The sequence below is a fragment of the Carcharodon carcharias genome, chromosome 12, assembly GCF_017639515.1.
Source record: "Carcharodon carcharias isolate sCarCar2 chromosome 12, sCarCar2.pri, whole genome shotgun sequence".
NCBI classification, from domain to species: Eukaryota; Metazoa; Chordata; class Chondrichthyes; order Lamniformes; family Lamnidae; genus Carcharodon; species Carcharodon carcharias.
This window is the reverse complement of record NC_054478.1, coordinates 87,636,595-87,659,049: the sequence shown is the minus strand read 5'-3', so window position 1 is coordinate 87,659,049 and position 22,455 is coordinate 87,636,595. Positions and strand designations below refer to the sequence as shown.

Here is a 22,455-nt window from a genome sequence, read left to right as displayed (position 1 = left end):
TGCAATCTAACTGCAGATTATCTCCCACCGCTAATGATTTTAAATGTCATGGCCAGAGGATTAATCTATGCTTCCACAGAGAGTCTAAGTAAAATGTATCAAGTAGGGCTTGCTATTTGTGGGGAAGTGGGGAGGGAGTGTGGGTGACTTTTCGTGGCCAGGAAACCAAATATACGGGAAACGTAGAGGTACAGCCAAATTTAATAGCAATGTCTTTTTTTTGTTTCTCGTCTGGCACCTGGCCAAACTGAGTGGCTGCAGCAGGGGATTTTGGGTCGGCATCAAAATCATGGGCTGGGGCTGGGGGGGCAGGTAGTAAATCTAATCCTGGGGGATTGGGGATGTTGACCAATAGCAGGGAGAGAAGCAGATTGCAGCAGGTTTGCTCGAGAGACCGGAGGGAAGCACTTCTGTTCACCTGGCCTACAATCTGTGCTGGAGCCGGCACTTCTTGTCTCCCTTCAGCTTCCAGGTTTCTCTAGCCCTGGAGAACTCGACTCACAGCTGTTAAATCCACATGGCTGCTAAGATTTGAGGCACAGAGCCTTATTTAAATATTATAATTTATTATAATTCCCCACTTGCTTTGTGAGAGGTGTCATCTGATCAACCCCCAAGCTGCCCAATTTAGATTGGAAGTCAGTGCATTTTCAGCAGGTTGGAATTGTGTTCCTCATTTTTAATAATTTAAACCCATTGCCCATTCTGGTGGTTAAAACAACCCCCCCCCTCCACTGTTATTTGAGGGGGCTTCCCTATCGTTGTATATTTTATCTCAGAACTATGCAAAGATGACACAAGCTTCTGTGTGTATAACAGATTTATTCACAGTGCTTTGAAATGCCTACTCCATGTCTCAGCTCCAGTTTCCACCTCTTTCTACAGTTTGTTTACTTTTCTGACTCCGCACCCAGGCTTAACCAATCAAGCACAGTGAGATCAATAGTAAATGGATTCATAATCAAACACGGAACAATTGAACACTACACTTGTTGCCACCCAAAATCAGAATGAGAATGTCATGTAATGTTATAGAGCTGTAAATTTCCCATTGCATAGGTGGACATGGGTTGCTCCCATCCAGCAGTAGTACCACATTTATCAATTTGGTTGCTTACATAAATGTCATGTTTTTTTTGTATCCTGCAAATGAAAGCCCATATTCCTGACAGTTGCCATGATACCTTCATATTAAGTCATTCCACCTTTCCGGCACCCTTTCAGCTAGAAAGACAAGTGTCTGAGTGGATTCTGAACAAGTAAACCTATTGTCTGCAGCTTTACCTGATGATATCTGTGTACTTTGGCAGAAAACCAGCTAAGATTTATTACAGTGAGCTCCGCCATGTAATATGCTGTGCTGGCAGGGCTACACCCATCATCTGCCTCCTGTTTTACAACTTCTTCCAGTTAAGTGTAGAAAAAGCAAAGATACAAGGTTAGAATGAAATACACTGGAGCCAAGTTCATTTACAATTTGCAACCTCAGAAGTAACTGAGGTTTCATAATATACATAGCGATTACATGGAATGTGCAGCATGGACACATGTCATTCAGACCAAGAGATCCTTGCTGGTGAATATGCTGTTCATGAACTTTATGAACCACCCCCATCCTACTTTATCTAACTGTGTCAGCATAACCTTCTTATTTCTCCCTCATGTACTCACAGTGCTTCCCGTAATTCCATCTATGCTACTTACCTCAGTTAATCTACATGGCGGCAAGTTCAGCATTCTTGCCTAGATTCCTTATTAGATTTATGAGTAAATGTCTTCCCAACTTGGGTTCTAAACTTGTCGACTGTGAAAGAAAAACACTGCACTTTACATTAATCATCATGCTTAGTGGTAGAGACCGCCAGTGTATATCTACAACAGCCAGAAATCTCTCACCAAGATACGGAAATCTCTTAATTTTTTCCCACAACCTTCTACTGTAAATGATTGACTATTACGTATACATACACACAGCTCAAGTTAGCAGAAGCCCACGACCTACTACACATGCAATGTTGCTAAAAGACATTAGCCTATTTTTGTGCTTTTTTGAGTTGTCAGCTTTTTTGTCAACTTTTCTGTTTTCTAATTTAGCATGTATGCAGATCTTTAGAAACACTTCATCAACATCAATACGATTAATATTTAGGAATGTGGCTAAAGATGTTTAATAACAAGTGACATATTCTCCTACAGCATTAATTGGAAGTGCAGAAGAATAGAAAAGTGAACCTGGCCTCCTAATTTGCTATCTCCCATACCATCCTCTTAATGGGGGTAAGATATGTGTGTTTGGAAAAAGGGGGCACCACATATAGGGAATATGAACAAGGAACAGGAGTAGGGCAGTCAGTCCCTCAAGCCTGCTCCGCCATTTAATAAGTTCATGACTGATCTGATAGTAACCTGAAGTCTGCATCCCAGTACTGCCGATAACCTATCACCCCCTTGCTTACCAGGAATCTATCCACCTCTGCCTTAAAAATATTCAAAGACTGTTTCCACCACCTTTTCAGGAAGTGAGTTCCAAAGATTCATGAGTGAAAAAATTTCACCTCATCTCTGTTTTAAATGGGCAGCCCCTTATTTTTAAACAGTGGCCCCTAGTTCCAGATTCTCCCACAAGAGGAAACATCCTCTCCACATCGACCCTATCAAGACCCCTCAGAATATTATATGTTTCAATCAAATTGCTTCTTACTCTTCTAAATTCCAGCAGATACAAACCTAGCCTGCTCAACCTTTCCTCATTAGACAACCCATCCCTTCCAGGTATTAGCCTAGTAAACCTTCTCGGAACTGCTTCCAACACATTTACATCCTTCCTTAAATAAGGTGACCAATACTGTACACAGTAGTCCAAATGTGGTACCTGTACAACTGAAGCATAACCTCCCTACTTTTGTATTCAATTCCCCTTTGCAATAGATGATAACATTCTATTAGCTTTCCTAATTATTTGCTGCACTTGCATATTAGCCTTTTGTGATTCATGCACTAGGGCACCCAGATCTCTCTGCGCCTTAGAGCTCTGCAATTTCTCACCATTTAGATAATATGCTTCTCTTTTATTCTTCCTGCCAAAATGGACAATTTCACATCTTCCCACATTATACTCCATTTGCCAGATCTTTGCCCACTCACTTAACCTTTTTATATCTGTTTGAAGCCTCCTTATGTTCTCTTCACAACTTACTTTCTTACCTATCTTTGTGTCAAATTTGACAACCATCCCTCCAATTCCTTCATCCAGGTCATTTATATAAATTGTAAACAGTTGAGGCTCCAGCACTGATCCCTGTGGCACACCACTCGTTACATCTTGCCAACCTGTAGAAGACCCATTTATGCTTACTCTCTGCTTCCTGGTAGCCAGCCAATCTTCTATCCATGCCAATATATTACCCTCTACACCATGAGCTTTCATTTTCTGCAATAACCTCGGATGTGGCACTTTATCAAATGCCTTCTGGAAATCTAACTACAGAGCATCCACCAGTTCCTCTTTATCCACAGCACATGTCACTTCCTCTATGAACTCCAATAAGTTGGTTAAACATGATTTCCCTTTCACAAAACCATGTTGACTCTGCCTGATGGCCTTGAGATTATCTAAGTGCCCTACTATAACTTCTTTAATAATAGCTTCTAACATTTTCCCTACGACAGATGTTAAGCTAACTGGCCTGTAGTTTCTTGCTTTTCACCTCCCTCCCTTTTTGAATAATGGAGTTACATTTGCTATCTTCCAATCTAATGGCATCTTCCCTGAATCTAGGATGTTTTGAAAATTAAAACCAATGCATCAACTATCTTACTAGCCACTTCTTTTAAGACCCTAGGATGAAGCCCATCAGGAACCAGGCTCTTGTCAGCCCGCAGCTCCAGCTATTTATTCAGTACCACTTCTCTATTGATTGTAATTTTCCTGACTTCCTTCCCCACTTCCATCTCTTGGTTTAGAGCTGCTTCTGGGACATTACTTGCATCCTCTGTAGTGAAAAATGATACAAAATACCTGTTCAATTCATCTGCCATCTCCTTGTTTTCCATTATCAATTCTCCAGACTCACTTTCTGTAGGACCAAAGCTCACTTAGTTAGCTCTTAAAAACCCTTAATATCTGTTTTTATATTTCTGGCTAGCTTTTTCTCACATTCTAACTTTTCCCTCCTTCCTTATTAGTCTTTTAGTAATTCTTTGCTGTTCCATAAGTTCTGTTCAATCATCTGGCCTTCCACCCATCTTTACACAATTATATGCTTTTTCTTTAAGTTTGATTCTATCTTTAACCTTTCTAGTTAACCACGGATGGTGTGTCCGCTCCTTGGACTTTTCTTACTCATTGGAAGGTATCTATTCTAAGCATTCTGAAATGTCCCCTTAAATATTAGCCACTGCATCTCTGTTGACCTATCCCTTAACCTAATTTGCAATTCACTTTTGCCAGCTCAGCTTTCATGCCCTCATAATTGCCTTTATTTAAATCTAAAAACTTAGACTGTGTCCCACTCCTCTCTCCCTCAAACTGAATGTCTTCCTATTGTTACAGGCTATCTTTTTTCTTGTAAGACAAATGCAGAGTTTATTTGGTTAGAATGCACTGCTCTCCAATAAACTGCTATAGTGCAACATGCAAGCTTTATATTATACTGATCTGCTTATTTTCCCAGCATTCTGTTCACATTTTAATCTTTTCACCACTTGAATCACATACTGAAAGTGATGGGTCTACGATCACCCTCAAACCTCTTTCTAAGTTCCGTCTGCCAGTTTGGATCCCTTGATTACAAATTAAGTCTATTTACATGAAACATTACGTGAAACTTAACTGTTAATTTTTTGTTATCATTAATGTCATATAAATTTATATTCTTATGGAATTTAATTTCCCATCCTCTTTATTCATTGACCCCTTAGCTAATTTGACCAGCTTACATTTAATTTTGATATTTCTTCATGAGGCCCATCTCTGCTGCTATCACGCCCTCCACTCAAGTGCTCATTGTTCAAATCCTTCCCGCACTCCATACCACAGTCAGTATTAATTAACCATTCTGATTTTCCCAAGCATCATATTTGTCTCCCTTCAAAACCACTGATCACTTCCTGATTCTTAAAGCCCAATCTCGGCCCATTCATCAACTGTCATCCCACGTCTTAGTGCCCTTTCCACCCTTAAGGTCCTAAGGCGTGTTTTAAATTCCTAGTTCCTTGCCCTTCTGTAAATAAACTATCTGTTCAAATCTCCTCAGCCCAGATTCTGCCCATTTCACAGAACTGAGAAGTTTTTGATCTGTATCATCAATCCCTCTTGGCTTGGTGTTTATGTTCTTTTTACTATTTTGTGTAGTACTTTTGGCTTTTTTATACATTGCAATTGCGATTTAAGTGTAAATTGTTGACATCCACGTTATTCTTAAAGACTGGAAATAAGAAGGATCCATGCATCCCTGTGCCCCACCCCCCCCACCCGCCACCCCTAGGTATATCACTCAGCATGTTTGTATAGTTTGATGTTACACATCTCATAAAGTCTCTCTTTATTTTAACTCGTCAATGATTCCTATGACCTTTTATTTCTTTAGAAGTGTTCCAAGTCAAAAACTTCTTAACTGTAGTGTGAGGGATTCCATTATCTACTTTATTTATAATTGGAGGGAAGTTAATGTGGTTTGTCAAACCAAACATTCCCTTTCAACATTTGTGCTTATTGATTGTGCTGACATAGATACTACTTCAACATAGCATCAAACAAAATTAGAACAATTTTACCTGTCACAAATGTTTGACTGATAGGCTTATAATTGCCTTGCCCTATTTACAACAAAAATACACCCTCTCTGATGGAGAGAGATGCCTATGGTACGTTATGGACTATAGCTTACTATTTTGTCACAGTTTCTTTTGTGCAGCCCTGCAAAACTTTACCAGTGCCTTTTGATTCTTTTATGATGATGCACATGGCTCATTACATTTGTTTTTAGACACCTTCATGGTTACAAAACGTGTGACCCATGAGATTTGTTAATTTTAAGTTTATTCAATTTATGCCACACTAACTTCAGAATCTTCAAGGAATTTGACTGTGCTGTATTGGATATTGAGTTGGTATTGATGTTATTTTTGCAAGCACCTGCAGAAAATATTAAGTTAGTGTTTTTATTGTTTACTTTCCACTTTACTGCCACTTTTATCTTCAGAATTCTGACTGACTTTTCCTTTTAAGATATTGGACGAATGCTTTCAAAATATACTTAGCATGTTTTGCTATCTTCATCGCTTCAGCCATTTTTGAACCTCTATTATCTCTCTTAACTTGTTTTAACAAGTTTCTGTTTCCCACCTGGGATTGTTACTGACTTCTGCTGCAGTTTTCATATAATTTGCTTCTTTTTCTGCCATTTTAATAGGCCTTTTCATTCATTTTGGAGGTCTTTTATTTTGCTTGCATTTATTCTTTTTGCCATTGTAAGTTTCATGCATGTATGTATCTTGCAAATGAACTACCACCAAAGACAATCTTGTTCGGACAAGGAGTAAAATAATTTTAACCCTTCATTGACGAATAGCATTTCAGATACTAAGACCTTACAAGGCAAGGCTGTACATTGGGAATGTAGTCTTTGTTCTACATTTCTCTAAACAATTATCATGTTCTGGATTAAATTGTATACATAATTAGTTTGCACATAAATCGAAAGTACATGTACATTTTAACAATTGCAAAGGACGTGATTAAAAAAAAATAGTTCACTGAAGTGAACAATATCTCCAGGTGTACGTTTATTTGAAATCTAGAATACATTATTTTATATTCGTCGTGTGTAAAGTCTTGAAATAAACTTGTTCAAATTGTATAACTTACCTAATTAACAACAATTAATATCATACACAACAACTCAACCAATGTCTATAATACTATAGAATCTCAAATGCTGTTCAATAATTCATACCACATAAATTATGAAACACAATGCAGCAAGAAATGAGTATCCATTTAACATGATTTTAATAACCTGCATCTATGGTATTGAAAATATGAGAACATTATCAACAAAATACTAGTTTTGTCTGGTTTTTTAATCTATCTTCTTTCAAGTAATTTCTTTCCACACTCAGTGAAATGAAATGCATTAGCATTTCTGTTTAATATTCCACCCCTCTTCTTGTCTGCAATCTGGAACAAAGAGTAAAAGATGTCTGAGACTTGATTTATGGTGGGCTAAATTATTTCAGGCTCTAAGTCTTAGCCAAGAGGTGTATAGTAGAAGAGATTATTCCTGATTTAAATTAATATGAGAGTAGGCCATCTGTGTGTTCAAATCTTAACACTTCAAGTTGGGAACCTTAGTGTACTGACCTAGTTTTCTGTGGCTTCATGGGTTTGCAGTTTGAGGTGGCTGCAGCTGCTGACAGTCACTCTATTGTTTCAGTTAGTTTCTTTAAAGGAAAACCAATAGAGGGTGAGCACTTCGGTTGCCTTAGGGTACAATTCAATAGAAGCATGTTTCTGAAGTCTCACGTTCAGTGCTTTGTGAAAACTTTGCAAGACTGATCGAGTCAACCCACAGCCTTTTTTAATGCTTTTTGAGACTACATTTCATAGCTTACGCTTTTGCTGAACTTGTTAAATGCGCGACATGCTGTTGGGTAAGTAAAACCATGTGGAAGATAGATTTCTGTTTCTAACTGCGATCTTCAGTAGTAGTACTTGAACTTTGTATGCAGATTGTTTGTCTTTTATTGCAGAAGTCTGACGGACCTATTTCAGGAAGAAGTAGTAGATATGTGGCTAAAGTTAAGAATTTCCATAGGAAACTCAGTTCTGAAGTAGAGTTTACAGTCTGTTCAATCACGGACATTCTTAGATTTTTTTGATATAAAGTTTTTAAGACCCAATTGAGTGATGTAATTGAAATATTAGAATCATGCTCAATGAATAACTTTGTGAAAAGTTTGCAAATACCTAATATAAACACAGTATAAACCTAAAGTATGTTATAAAATGTCTAGGAGCGGACCATAACTTTATGAATGTTAGTGCCATTTGGCTTTAAGAAATTACTTATTATTTGTCAAACATAAAATATAGATACCTAATTGTAGATTAGTGTTTATTTAGAATTATTAAAGAATGCCTTTAACAATAACTTGTAAACCTGTTATCACTATGATAATTAGCCTGTTCATGGTAATCCGTTTTGCACAAAGTGTGATTCAGTACAGTATTCATTTACCAGAAACTTACAATGGCATTTTTGTAAGAATTGGTTGTTAAGAATTTTAAAATATTTATTGTAGAAGGAACGGATTTCTTGTGTTTAATTTGCTGTAATTTGCTAATGTGTTAAATTGTTTTGCACATTGAAGGGAAAGTAAGCGCACAATGTGGGTTTGCCAGCAGGCTAAATTGGCAAAAGAAGAATTCATTTAGTAAATGAGAGGTAAAATAACTCAACCAGCAGAAGTGAATTCAATTATGCCAACAGAAAACAGCTTTTGATTTAACTTTTTGGCATAAATATCCACTTAATCAGTGTTGAATGATGTGAAGTTGAATTTACAATATGCCACAATCATTACATAAACAACAACTATTGAAGCGATATTTTACAAAGTACCAGGATGATGTGCTAGCTTTAACAAATCAAGAGTGTGATTGATGGGCACCAAATTTTCCTGTTACTGCCGAGCACTAACATCCTGGCCTCTGGGGCGTTTTCTGCTTATTATATTGAGTGCAGTACTATTTATCCTTTGTTTAAATGAGCAACATTACTGGAATAACACTTTTTTATTGCTGTTGATTTAGACACTGCCCCAGCTTTACAGTTTTATTTCATCAGGTGTACTTGTTAGATCTTGCTAAACCTCATTTGACTGTTAACTAGTTGCACAAGGCAGGAAGTTTTCTTGCCTTAGGGCAAGATTAGCACAGATGATAATTATCCATATGCCTGCAACTTTTGCAGCTGTTTTAAAGGTTTCAATTAGATGAGATTAAGGGCAACGTTTCTAAACTCCTCCCAGATGCTATTAGGTGCGTTCCATTATGTTTGTGCAGGTTCACAAAATTATTTGAAACAACTCTTGATAAAGACGTTTGATATACTCTTGCCAGAATAATCATTTTGTAAATAATTTACTAAACTGTTATGCACACTGCACTTGAAGAAAATGAAGTGTTGTTGATTGCTCCCAGATACTACTACATAAATTGACCCCAGTTCAAACAGAAATTTCAAAGTGCAAATTACAAAGTGACTAGCTTATGTTTTTTTTCCCCAAAAAGAAGCCTGTGTGTATTAGCCTATAAATTTGATGTTTACAGTTGAAATAATTACAGCATTGGTAGAACTAAAGAATACTCAGTTTTACAGTTGAAATGTGTGGCATTCTTTTGGATCCTATAGAATACTCAGTATTTAAATATATTGTTTACTTCACAGGTTAACCATAGGGAAACCAAATCCTTTAATGAATCAAATAATTTATAATTGTGCACAGTCTCAATTTTGATGAGTGCATAATTTTAAATATATTTCCTTGGGCTTACTGATTTGAGGCCCCACCTCCTCACTTATTTTTGTTTCATTTTTACTATTGGTTGGAAGTCACAGAAATCCCTTTTAATTAGTATCTTCTGTTATTCTCCTGAATACTTGTAGCCTAGAAGTGATTTAAGGAATGATTTTGCCTAGTGCTGCAGATTAATACTTTCAAAGGATAGGCACTCTGTGATAATAGCTGTCAGCCTCTATGTGCCTTGTGAAAGAGGACACTGACATCATTTAGAAGGCTTTCAGTGTTACCTTAGAAGTTCATGGAGTATTGCGTTGTCAGAGGTGTGGGGCAAGTTATCAAGGATACATTCGATAATTTATGGAATCTGAACTCCAATCATGAACTTGAAACTTCTGTGTTGAAGAACAAATTAGGTCTGGGCTCTTACAAAGAGAAATTATAGGCAGACCTGAGTATTAAAAACTAGTTTATTCACACTATTTACAGTATGTACAGAGTGGGTTGCAGAGAAGGCACATCTCCTCTGAGTTAGTTGTCTGCTGCACAGAGCGCCTGGCACGTGACTGCCTGATGTCAGTGCAACATCATGATTAGCATATCCATCCTGTTAAAGATTTATGTTCTGCACAAAAAAATACTTTTTAAATAATGGAACTGATTCTCAGATGCAGAGTCCCAGTGAATTCGCCGTGGTATTTGACAAGTTGGCCTGAGGTCTGAAATCACTGTGTGCACAATTCTGCAATGCCAATATTTTACATTTTTTACCGGTCATGTTGAGAGCAAGTGTGGGTCTCATTATATCCTTAACTTTGGTTAATTTTATTTAAATAGGCCATTGATGAATTCCACAAATTTCTACCCTCTGGATTTCTATCTTGTTGCACACGCACATAAAACAAAGGAACCCATGCTGCATGCTTGAGGATTTTGATTCTTAAATCTGTGACTGACTGTTTTACACCTTCTTGCAATTTAATTTATTGGTTGACTTTCATACTCCAATTTCAGCTTTACCTTGTTTTAGTGATGCTTCCTGCTCCATTTTGTAGCACAGGGCTCCTTTTGCACAAATCTGCAGTCACAACACTGGTTGCTGCTGTAACCTTCAGCTGCACTTATTCTATCCAGAATGGGCATTCCATTGTGGGAGGATGAAGTGGAATTCAGGCAGAGGGAAGAAGGGTAAATGTGTTTGCAGTGCCAATGTCTGATACTTACTCAACAGTTGGTCCAGAATTCAAGAATTCAAATGTGCAGGTAAAGGCATTTGACCTTCTCTGAGGAGCCCTATCTTGACTGCCACTGAGTTACAAAGTTAATCCAGTGGGCAGATTTGCCATAGGGACATTCATACCTGTTGCTGTGTAAGTCAACACAGTCCTGAGCTTCAACATACCTGAATCATTTCAAGTTACCACTGCTGACAGATACCAGAATGGTCAGGATTGGGTCCAGCAGCAAATCAAACAGATGACAGAAGTTACGTTTGTCAGCCGGAACACTTTTGTTAATTTCCTCATTGAAAGGAGGTAAAAGGATTTGTAGCCAGTGACTGACTGGCTTCTCTGAAAAGCAGAACTTTGCTCAGTTGTATGTAAAAATCAAGGCTGCTCACAACCCTACCAAGTATATGAATAGGAAAGACTCTAATTCCATCAACATACTTATGGATCGGGATTTTCCGTGCCCGCTGGCGGCAGGTGTTTTTGATGGCATGAGCAGACAATATGGTGAGAAGACCAAAAATTGGTTTCACAACGTCGTGAAACCAGTTTGCGATGATCCACTCCGCTGTGTTCCCCGCCATCGGACGTTGGGAACCTCATTGTAATAGATCAGCACATCATTATAAGGCCAGGCCACCAGACTCATCCCCCCCAATGGATCATCCGTCCATGTTGGCAGGAAAACATACTGACGTGTTTCACAACAGCACATCTAGGCATGCACTTGGCGGGCTGCATTTTGCTTGGGACTTCAAGGTTTGTTTGCCTACCTTTGCTTCGGTCAGCACTTGCAGTCATCAGCGCCAGGCTTCACAGACAGCACCGCATCACTTTTAGGGGGGCTCATGGGTAGGTCTCCATCTACCAGATCAGCCACGTGTGGATGACTTTTCAACGGCTGCAGGGTAATACCTTGCTTGGGTAAGGGGGAGAAGTGGCCTCAGGCAAGGGAAGAGACTGCAGAACAAGAGCTGTACTGGGGAAGGAAGATAACCCAGGACATGAGGGGGCACATGTTGACCTGTGCAAGTGGCCTCAAGATGTTGCGGGCTGAGGAGGCAGTCTCCAGCGGAGATGAGGCCAGATGGACATGTGAAGGTATGTGTGAGAGAATAGGTGGTGATGTCCCTTGAGCTGGCAGTGAGTGAGATATCTGTGAATGTGTGATGGGCATGAATGTGTGAGTTTAGAGTGATGAGAGGGTTGCCATACCCTGTCTGCACAGATGAGATCGTTCGTCCTCTACCTGCATTGGATGGCCAACCTCTTCTGTGCAATATTGGCACTGATCGCCACTGCCATCGCCTACCAAGCCGGAGTGGTAATGTAGCTGGCCCTCTTGCAGCCAGAGTGGGGGAAAAGGACATCACAGCGGGCCTCCATGGAGTCCAAAAGGCACTTGAGGGCTGCAGTCTTTTTGCTGCAGTCCTGGGCTGGAAGCACTGAGCAGAGATGTGCTTTAGATGTGGTGCCTGGAGTGATGAAGTGGCAAGATGATGGTGTGGCGGGCAAATGAGAGCACACCCACCATGGAAACAGCTTGTTTCCTGGGAATGCATCAGTAATACGGCGGGTTTGGGGTGATAAGGCGTGAAAACCCATCATCATGGCCAGCTGGTAAAACGTCGTTTCATTCACGCACTACAGTACTTAGTGCAAACCTGGGATGATTCCACCCATGGTCTCAGATCACACAAATAGAAGAATGTGATGGAAGGTAGAAACTATGAAATTCCAAAGGACTTGGGGATCCAGGTACTTAGATCATTAAAATATCATGAACAAGTATAGAAAATAATCAAAAAAGCTAATAGAATGCTAGCCTTTACAAGGACTAGAATACAAGGGAGTAGAAGTTAGGCTTCAGCTATTCAAAGGACTGTTAGACCACATTTGGAATGCTATAAGCAGTCGTGGGCAGCAGAATCCTAGGAAGGATATATTGGCTTTGGAAAGAGTACAGCATAGATTTACCAGAATGACACATGGACTGCAAGGGTTAAGCTATGTGGAGAGAGCAAGCAAACTAGGTTATCCCCTGGAATTTAGAAGGGTGATTTGATCAACGTTTTCAAGATATTTAGGGGAAGAGGTAGAGTAGATTGAGAACTATTTCCACTACCTGGGGAATCTAGGACTAGGGGACAAAGCCTAAAATTAGAGCCAGACCTGCCAGGAGTGAAGTTAAGAAACCCTTCTTCACACAATGGGTGGTCAGAGTTTAGAACTCCCTTCCGCAAACAGCAACTGAGTTAGATCAATTGCTAATTTTAAATCCGAGATTGAAGATTTTTGATAATTAAAGCCATTAAGGGATATGGGGTGAAGACGGATACATGGAGTTTGGATGCATGTCAGCCATGATCTCACTGAAAGGCAGAACAGGCTGGGAGGACTAAATGGCCTGCTCTGGCAGCAGCCATTGCTTTGTGGTAGGTCCACTGTGCTAACATTTTTCATGATGCATTGACTGGACAGCTGGATGTTGGAACATTATGATTGCTCCTGTTAGTAAAACCAATGATGAATCCCTGAACAAAGGTTGAAAGGAAGTACATTAAGCCTCAAACCACCAATTGGATTATGGTGGAATATAGGCATTTCAAACCAATTTGGCTCCCTCCTTTACAGCTTTGATAATATTCTGCAATGGATTACTTTCCACATTCTCACCACTTTTTGAGTAAAGAAACTTCTAGCCGGGTGGAAAAGTCAATTACTAGGGAACATAGATTTAAGGTGAGAAGAGAAAACTATAGAGGAGATGTGCGAGGCAGGTTTTTTACGCAGAGGGTAGTGAGTGTCTGGAATTCGCTGCCAGAGGAGGTGGTGGAAGCAGGTACGATAGTGGTGTTTAAGAGGCAGCTTGACAAATACATGAATAGAATGGGAATAGAGGGATACGGACCCCGGAAGTGCAAAATGTTTTAGCTGACTGGCAATATGATTGGTGGAAGCTTGGAGGGCCGAAGGACCTATTCCTATGCTGTACTTTTCTTTGTTCTTTGTTGTGCATAGGTTATATCAGAATAAGCTATTCAGCTCAACTTGTCCATACCAGTGTTTATGCTCCACTTGAGCCTCCTTCCAAATTTTCTCATCTAAATCGACCATCATAACCATCTGTTCTGTTCTCCTTCATATGCTTGCCTAGTTTCCCCTTAAATGCATCTATATTATCCGCTTCGACTATTCCCGTTGGTAGGGAGTTCCACATTCTCATCACTTTTTGAGTAAAGAAGCTTCTAAATTCCCTATTAGATTTCTTGGTGACTATCTCAAGAACACAAGAAACAGGAGCAGGAGTAGACCAGATGGCCTGTTGAGCCTGCTGCGCCATTCAATATGTTCATGGCTGATCTTGGGCTTCAACTCCATTTTCCCATCCACTCCCCTGATCCCTTAATTCCCTGAGAGACCAAAAATCTGTCTATCACAGCCTTAAATGTGTTCAACCAAGGAGCATCCACAACCCTTGGGGTAGAGAATTCCAAAATTCACAGCTCTTTGAGTGAAATAATTCCTCTTCATCTCAGTCCGAGATGATTGAATTTTTATCCTGAGACTTTTCTCCTGTGTTTTAGATTCCCGTACCAGCAGAAATAATGTCTCAGCATCTACCCTATCATGCACTTTCAGAATTTTGTAGGTTTCAATGAGATTGTCTCTCATTCTCCTAAACTCCAGAAAATATAAGCCCAATTTACTTAGCCTCTCATCATAGGACAATCCCCTCATCCCAAGGAGGTGAACCTTTGCTGCACTGCCTCCAATGCAAGTATATCCTTCCTAAAATGTGGAGACCAAAACTGCGCACAGTATTCCAGATGTGGTCTCACCAAAACCCTGTGCAACTGTGGCAATACTTCTTTATTTCTGTACTCAAAACCCCTTACAATAAAGGCCAACAAGCCATTTAACTTTCTAATTGCTTGCTGCACCTGCATGCTAACTTTCTGTGTTCCTTGTACAATCACACCCAAGTCTCTTTGAACATCAACACCTATAAGTTTCACACCTATTAAAAATATTCAGTTTTTCTATTATTTTGACCAAAGTGAATAATTTCACATTTCCCTACACTATACTGCATCTGCCACCTTGTTACCCACTCACTTAACCTGTCTATATCTCTTTGCGACCTCTGTGTGTGCTCCCCACAACTTTCCTTCCCATCTAGGTTGGTATCATCAGCATTCTTAAGGTGTAGGCCATGGATTTGTTGGAATTTAGTCCCTCCAGTTTTGCCAATACTTTTTTCTGCAGATGCTAATTTCCTTAATTTCCTCACTCTTCTTCACCCGTAGGCTACCGTCTATTCCTGGTATGCAATGATCTACTATGAAGACAGATACAAAATATTTGTTCAATGCCTCTGCTATTTCCCCATTCTCCATGATAATTTTTCCTGCCTTTGCTTGTAAGGGGCCAATGTTTATTTTCACCACTCTTCCTTTTTATAAATTTGTAAAAGCTCTTATAATCTATTTTTATATTATTGACTGGTTTACTCTTATATTCTATTTTTTCCCTTTTTGTCAACTTTTTGATGACCCTCTGCTGGTTTCTATAATACTCTCAATTCTCAGACTTGCTACTGTTCTTTGCAACATTGTAAGCCTATCTTTTTAATCTAATACTATCTGTCCTTCATGTGTGAGCCAGGAACGGGTCTTCCTCACTGAGTTTCTGTTGTTCAATTGAATGTATTTTTGTTGAAGATTTTGAATTTTTAAAAAATGTTTCCCACTTTTTTGATCTCCATATATTTTACTCTACTTACCCAATTAACCATAGGCAGTTCTCCCCTCATACCTATGTAATTGGCTTTGATTAATTTTAAGATTCTTGTTTATGATTGGAGTATGTCATTTTCAAACTTAACATGGAATTGAATGGTTTTATCGTCACTATTTCCCAGTGGATCTTCTGCAAAGACATTAATAATTAACCTGCTTCATTACGCAATACTAGATCTAAGATAACTTCATCCCTAGTTGGTAACCCAATCTATTGCTCCAAGAAACCGTCATGAAAACATTCTGCAAACTCATCTTTCAGACCACACTTGCCAACTTGATTGTCCCAGTCTATATGAAGATTCAAGTGCCCCATAATTATTACATTGCCTTTGTTACAAGCTTCAATAATTTCTTGTTTAATGCCCTGCCTAACTGTATAACTACTGTTAGAGGGCCTATAAATTACTCCCACCAGTGTTTTCTGACTCTTGCTATTTCTAATTTCCACCCATACTGATTCTACTTCATGGTCTTCTGAGGCCAGATCCCTTTTCATTGACGTCCTTATGTCATCTTTTACTATCTTATATTGACAGCCTCTAGTTATACTCTCTTTACTTTATCAAAATGTTTCATAATTTTGAAGACTGCTATTAGGTCACCCCTCTGTCATCTTTTTTCAAAAGAGACCCAACCTGTCAATCCTTTCCTGATGTGTGTACCCATGCATTTCTGGTATTATCCTTGTAAATCTTCTTTGCACCTGCTTCAGTGCTGTGTATCCTTTTCATAATATGGTGACAGAACTGCATGTAGTACTCTAAGTGTGGCCTATCAAGGTTTGATACAGGTTTAGCATAACGTCCCTTCTTTTCAATTCAATCCCTTCAGAAATAGAGAAACAAATCCTAGTACTTGGTTTACTTTTTTTAAAAATGGTCTTGCGAACCTGTGACTCAGCCTTTAATGATTGGTGCAATCGTACTCCGAGATCCCTTTGCTCCTCGACCCCACCTCAACTTGCACCTTGTTATGATGCAGTTGGTAAAGCAGAGTTATTTAAAAAATCCCAGAGGGAAACTTTAAACAACTGTCATAACCAATAATTTTAAGTGTTGTGTTTGAGATGCGACTCTAAATGCAAGAATCAGACCACTAGTTCTCGAGGTTTTACATTAAATTAAATGAAGCATTTTATTAATTTACGCAGGTTAAAATATATGTACACATGGCTACAAATGACGATTATCATAACTTTTAACAAATCCCAAAACTAGTCTCCATTAAGACAACAACAACATACACTTAACCAAACACCAGGCAAAGCATTTTCACCTTACAAGTTCAGAATGAGGTTCTTTTCACTATGGAGCCAGTTAGAGGCTTGCAGCTGCCTTTTGAACTTACATTGCCTCTGTCTGTACACCTGAAAATGACGGAAGTTATACCGACCAGCCCCTTTGAATGTTAATTCTCACTGTATCAACAACTTCTTTGAACTTCACCATTTAACAATTAAACCCTTTTCATAGCACCAATTTTATTAGTAATATAAACGTATTGCTTGGTAGCTGCTGGAAAAGCATCAAATTTTCACCCCACTTCATGAATGCTCTATTCAAAAAGTGCAAATGCACGCTATCTCTCTTACATATCTAACTAGTACATATCAAAGCACCCAGACTAGCTGGTTTTAATCCAATTAAGACACACCCAGAGATTAAACCTCTATTTTAAAAGAAAAATATTTTCCAAAATATTATATACATTAATAGCTTCATGACAAACCTTCTGGTTACTAAGTGACTTCCCTTTGCTTTCCACCAAAATGTACTACCTCATATTTATCTGTGTTGAAGTTAATTTGCTAATTTCTTCTGGATTCTGCATAATTTTTAAATGCAGAATGGAAAACCTTTCAGCCAGAGGGCTGGGAGTGGTGTGAGGGTTGGGGCTATGTGGTCATCCTGTAGTCTTGGGCACAGAAATGGACAAGAATGATGTGAAGCCAGGAAGATTGACGCATCAATTGTTGACAGGATCTTCACTTAAAATATATCCTTGCTGCCCAATAATCCTCGCTTCACCATCACCATTCTGGCTGTTTCCCACTACATGCTAATGTTAACATGTCCTTTCGACAACAAATCTACACATTTGAAAGAGAGTGCAACTAGTTTATTTCCTGCTCAAGTTCTCTGTTTCAATGTTTTCCAGCACCTGCTTTCTGTGAGAGGATCTGTGACCTCTGGCATTTAGTACAAACATAGAACAAGGGGAAAAGACCACTTGGACCATCTAGGTCTAGCACAGCCATGTACACCATTAATCCACCCCCTCTAACTCATGCAATCTCCTGGAGAGAAAGAAAAATTAGAACATGGAAGTCAGTTTAAGATGGAAATTAGCCTAATGCTTCTTGAGCCACTGCGTGGAGCAATAATTCCAGGCCCAAAGCTCTGGAATTCCCTTCCTAAACCTCTGTGCCTCTCCACATCTCTTTCTACTTTTATGATGCTCCTTAAAATCTACCTGTTTGACCAAGCCAAGTTGTCTGCTTGAATTGCTCCTTATGTGGCTCAGTGTCAAATTTTGCTTTCTCGCACTCCTGTGAAGCCCCTTGGGATTTTTCATTACGTTAAAAATCCTATGGCCTGGATCTTCCAAGCAGTGGCAATGATCATCAGATTGCTGCTTTGCTCAAAACTTTCCCCTGCCTTAATGCGCTGCACATTTCTACCTGGACCTTCTGAGCCTGGCTTCCACAGAAATGTGTAGCGCAGAGTCTATCAGGGGCATCGTTAACAACAGAGGATAAATATCAACTTCTGTTCCTTTACCTCCTTTTTCTTCAAAGTAAGAGTGGGTGGAGGGGGATGTGTTTCTGGTCCAATTTTGGCCATTGTTCAGTGATGGGAAGAGGTGATTGTGAATTTACTTTCTGATCCATGTGGCCCAATATATTATTGTTGTTAACTGTAGATTCTCCCTACAACTCCCATCCCTCCAATGAGCAGTAAACCCTGGAGCTAAGGGTAAACCTATATTCTAACCCTCATTGAGCAACAATTCCTGGAATGAAAACGGAGTCAGCCCAACACGCAACACCCTTCCCCGCTGCCCCCACATCCTTTCTCACTCACACTAGCAATAACTGATTAGAGTAATTAAAGACTCATCCATCTCCCCTTCCTCACCCCATTTGAGTAGTAAATCCTCATTAACAGCAAACTTAGCCATTCCCCAATCCCTCTCTCCACCCTCCATCCCTCTTCTGCATTGGACTAGAGAGTAAATTCCCTATCACTTCCTGCCACCAAAGAACAGTGGACCAAGGAAATGAGTAATGAAGAGCTATGTTAGATGGATTTGAAAGGACAGATGATGAAGCTGGTGACAGTTGGGGGAAGTATTGTAGGATGGCAACCTCTGTGAAGTGGACATGTGCAGTCTGGCTGGGAAAGCAGAGGCAGTTAACCAAAATTTTGGACTCAGATAAGTCAGAAGAAAGCTTCAACAAGCTAACAAGTGTTTTTTAATAGTTTTCTCTCATTTCCTTCAGCACATTTTTGATTAAGACCGCTTCTCCAAATAGCAATAAACACAGGTTCTTTCTACCAACATTGCACACTTCTCTTTAATTAAATTTAGTGACCAGAAGAAAATATCTTCTGAATATCTTTGGCTTACTCTTCTATGAATTATATTGGAATAATCTTTGGAAATAATTGCCCAAATTCAAATTGATGACATTTGTAAAGTGAACATCCGTACTGTAGATTACAGTTATTTGCAGACTGAAACTATAGTGTTTATGAGCAGACAATTATAGGGTTGATTTTCCACTCCCAAGATAACTTTGTGTTCTTGTGCCTAGTTGCTGGCCTAAAGCTGATCCATCATGCAGTGAGTTGACTGCAATTTTCCACGGTTGGCTCTTTTGAATAACAATTCATTAGTGAGAGCACAGCTTTGGCCTTGTGCAAAAACCATGTACCAGACAAGCAGCCCAAAATGAAATGCCACTTTGTGTTTGTGATATCTTCCCAGAACAAAAACACTCATGTGTACAGCATAGAGTCTGGTACAATTGTGAAACTAGTTTAATCCGGTTTGACTTTTATACATATATACATACACGAATAGCTACAAATGGGCGCTATTACACTTCTCCCTCCTTAATGAGAAAGTTACTTAATATTCCACGCAAATTTTATACATTTCTTTGTTTTTCATTTATTCACAAATCAAGTTTAACCATTGGTTTCCTAATCTTAAGAGGATACCTTCTTTCCTGACCCCATCAGGAATTACAGAAGGACCTTGACCCATTTTGGACTGAATCTGATGTGAAGTTTTCTCCAATAAAAGCTGATTTTGATCTTGACCTATAATTTTACTTTCCACTTTATCAGTTGTGTCACTCTGACTTTGATCTGTACTAGTTTCTGGCACGACTTGTGTTGGAGTAACTATTGGTATTCAACTCGTATCCCAGCTATCTGATTCATTAGATTCATTTGATTCTTACAAACTTCCCTTATTTTCATGAACCATTGATGGTAAAACATGATCTGTATGTACAAACCTAATCTTTCCACTACCAAACATCTTGACAAAATACATGCAAGGACCACATATTTTTGCAACTCTTCCTGGTAGCCATTTCAACCATTTGTGATTCTTGACATGATTCTTCACTCTAACCTTATGGTTCAACTTCAGACTTCTTTCCCTCACTATCTCTATCATGACTCTCTTTCTCTCTTAATTTTTTCTCTTCTACTGTGGCTTCAGCAATGAAAATCTTATTCTGAGCTGTCTTCTAAGAAACAATTCGGTTGGCATTCTGTCAGTAGCAATCTGAGATCTGCAACAATAAATAAACAGAAAATTTATCAGTCGGTGATCCAATGAAAACTGACATTTGTTCAGGTTTGTATCTAACATTTGTTTATCAAGAGTATGCTAAACAATTTATATTGTGCACTCTGCTGTTCCTTTGGAAGGGGGATAACATGGTGGAACTCTAGTGCATTTTACTCTGTTAATTCTCATGAATTGTGCAAACTCTTTTGAACAAAACGGAGGCCTGTTGTTAGACACACCTTTGGGAACCCAGAAGCAGCAAACTAAAAATGAAAAATGTCTAAAGTTTTTCTAGTTCTTGATTCATCAGGAACCCCTCAACCCATTTTGAATGGCTATCTATCATGATGGAGAGCTGTCGTCCTTCAAATTCTGTGAAATTCATGTGCAGCCTCTACCACGCTCTAGCTGGCCATTTCCATGGTCACAAAGGGACTGATGGTGACTTCTTTTTTCACTGCTTGACATACTTTATGCTGTTTTGCTGTGTCTCTGTCCTTGACCACCAAAGATAACTCCTGGCTAGACTTTTTGTCAGACCCCTCGCCAAGTTTGATCATGTAGATCACATAGCAATTACATTGACAGCAATTTTGGCTTCCCGTTAACACAATCTTTATCAGTTGACAACTCATTTTTATGCATAAAAATGGCCTGATTTCTACATCCAATATCAGTGTTACATATGAACTAGGAGCAGGAGTAGACCACTCGGCACCTCGAGCCTTCTCCGCCCTTCAATAAGGTCATGGCTGATCTGATTTTAACCCCAACCTCACGTACCTGCCTACCGCCGGTAACCTTTCACCCCTTGCTTATCAAGAATCTATCTACCACTGCTTTAAAGATATTCAAAGACTCTGCTTCCACCACCTTTTGAGGAAAAGGATTCCAAAGACTCACGACACTCAGAGAGAACAAAAATCCTCACATCTGTCTTAAATGGGCGGCTCCTTATTTTTAAACAGTGACCCCTAGTTCTAGATTCTCCCACAAGAGGAAACATCCTCTCCACATGGCCATCTGTTTGCAAATTAGCCATACACCCTTGACACTAGGGGATCCCTACGAGTTGTTCCACCAATGTCATTTGCTGTGACTGGCAACTCACTACGCATGAAAAAAAAAATACATCTTCCACATTAGAGAGATGGTAATCTAGACAGCATAACGGCATTACAAGCATCTTCCAATCATCTGTACATAATGTCGTACTTCACAGCAGACAAGATCAAAGCCCATTTCTGCACTCAGGCTGCAGCATAAGTGGGTACAGAAGGCTTTGGATTCAAAATAGCCATAAGTGGCCTATGATCAGTTTTGAACATGAAACCACAATCATAGAAGTATTTATGAAATCTTCTCACTCCAGAAATCAAGAACAATGCTTCATGTTCTATCTGAGCATAATTTCACTCACTGAATGTGTGTGAGGCAAATACAATTGGTCTCTCCTCACCATTATCCAATAGGTGAGATATCACAGCACCTGCTCTGTATGGTGAGGCATCACACACATATTAACGTACAAGCATTGCGCCTTCTGCCAGTTGCTATTTACACAATTTGAATGCTTTGTCACACTCTTTCACCCAATCCACTGAACACTCTTCCTCAAAAGTTCATCCACTGGATGCAATAATGTTGCCAAATTTGGTATGAGTTTACTTTAGTAATTCACTAGGCCCAAAAAAGATCCAAGCTCAGAGATATTCTAAGGGTGTGACCCATTTCTTATTGCTTGAACCTAACTCTTGGTAGAATGTAACGCATCTTTGTCTACCCTGTGACCCAAATACTGTACAGAGTTTTGAAACATTTCACATTTGTGTGTCTTTGCCTGAACTCTATGCTTTTCCAAACTTTGGAGCTCCTTTTTCAGTCTGTCATTCTGGGTCTGCCTCTTTGGAGCTGAAATAAGTATGTCATCAAAATAGCATTCTACTCCCAGAATTCCTTGCAAAATTTGGTTCATAACCCCATGGAAATTTCTGGAGGCTGAAGGGAAACACCAAATGGCAGCCTATGAAACTGAAGTAGACGCACATGCATATTGATAGTCAAATATGGCTTGGAGTCACCTTCTA

At 39.3% G+C, this 22,455-nt stretch overlaps 1 protein-coding gene across 1 annotated transcript in view; it reads left to right on the top strand.

Moving 5' to 3' along the window:
- The first annotated feature begins 7,555 nt into the window (after window positions 1–7,555).
- The window catches only part of znf385b (zinc finger protein 385B), a 297,152-nt gene continuing 282,252 nt past the window's right edge, over window positions 7,556–22,455 (top strand). Inside the window, exon 1 of the mRNA XM_041201482.1 lies at window positions 7,556–7,653. Within this exon, the coding sequence (XP_041057416.1) occupies window positions 7,635–7,653 (19 nt within the window). The 5' untranslated portion in view covers window positions 7,556–7,634. The remainder of the gene's footprint in view (window positions 7,654–22,455) is intronic.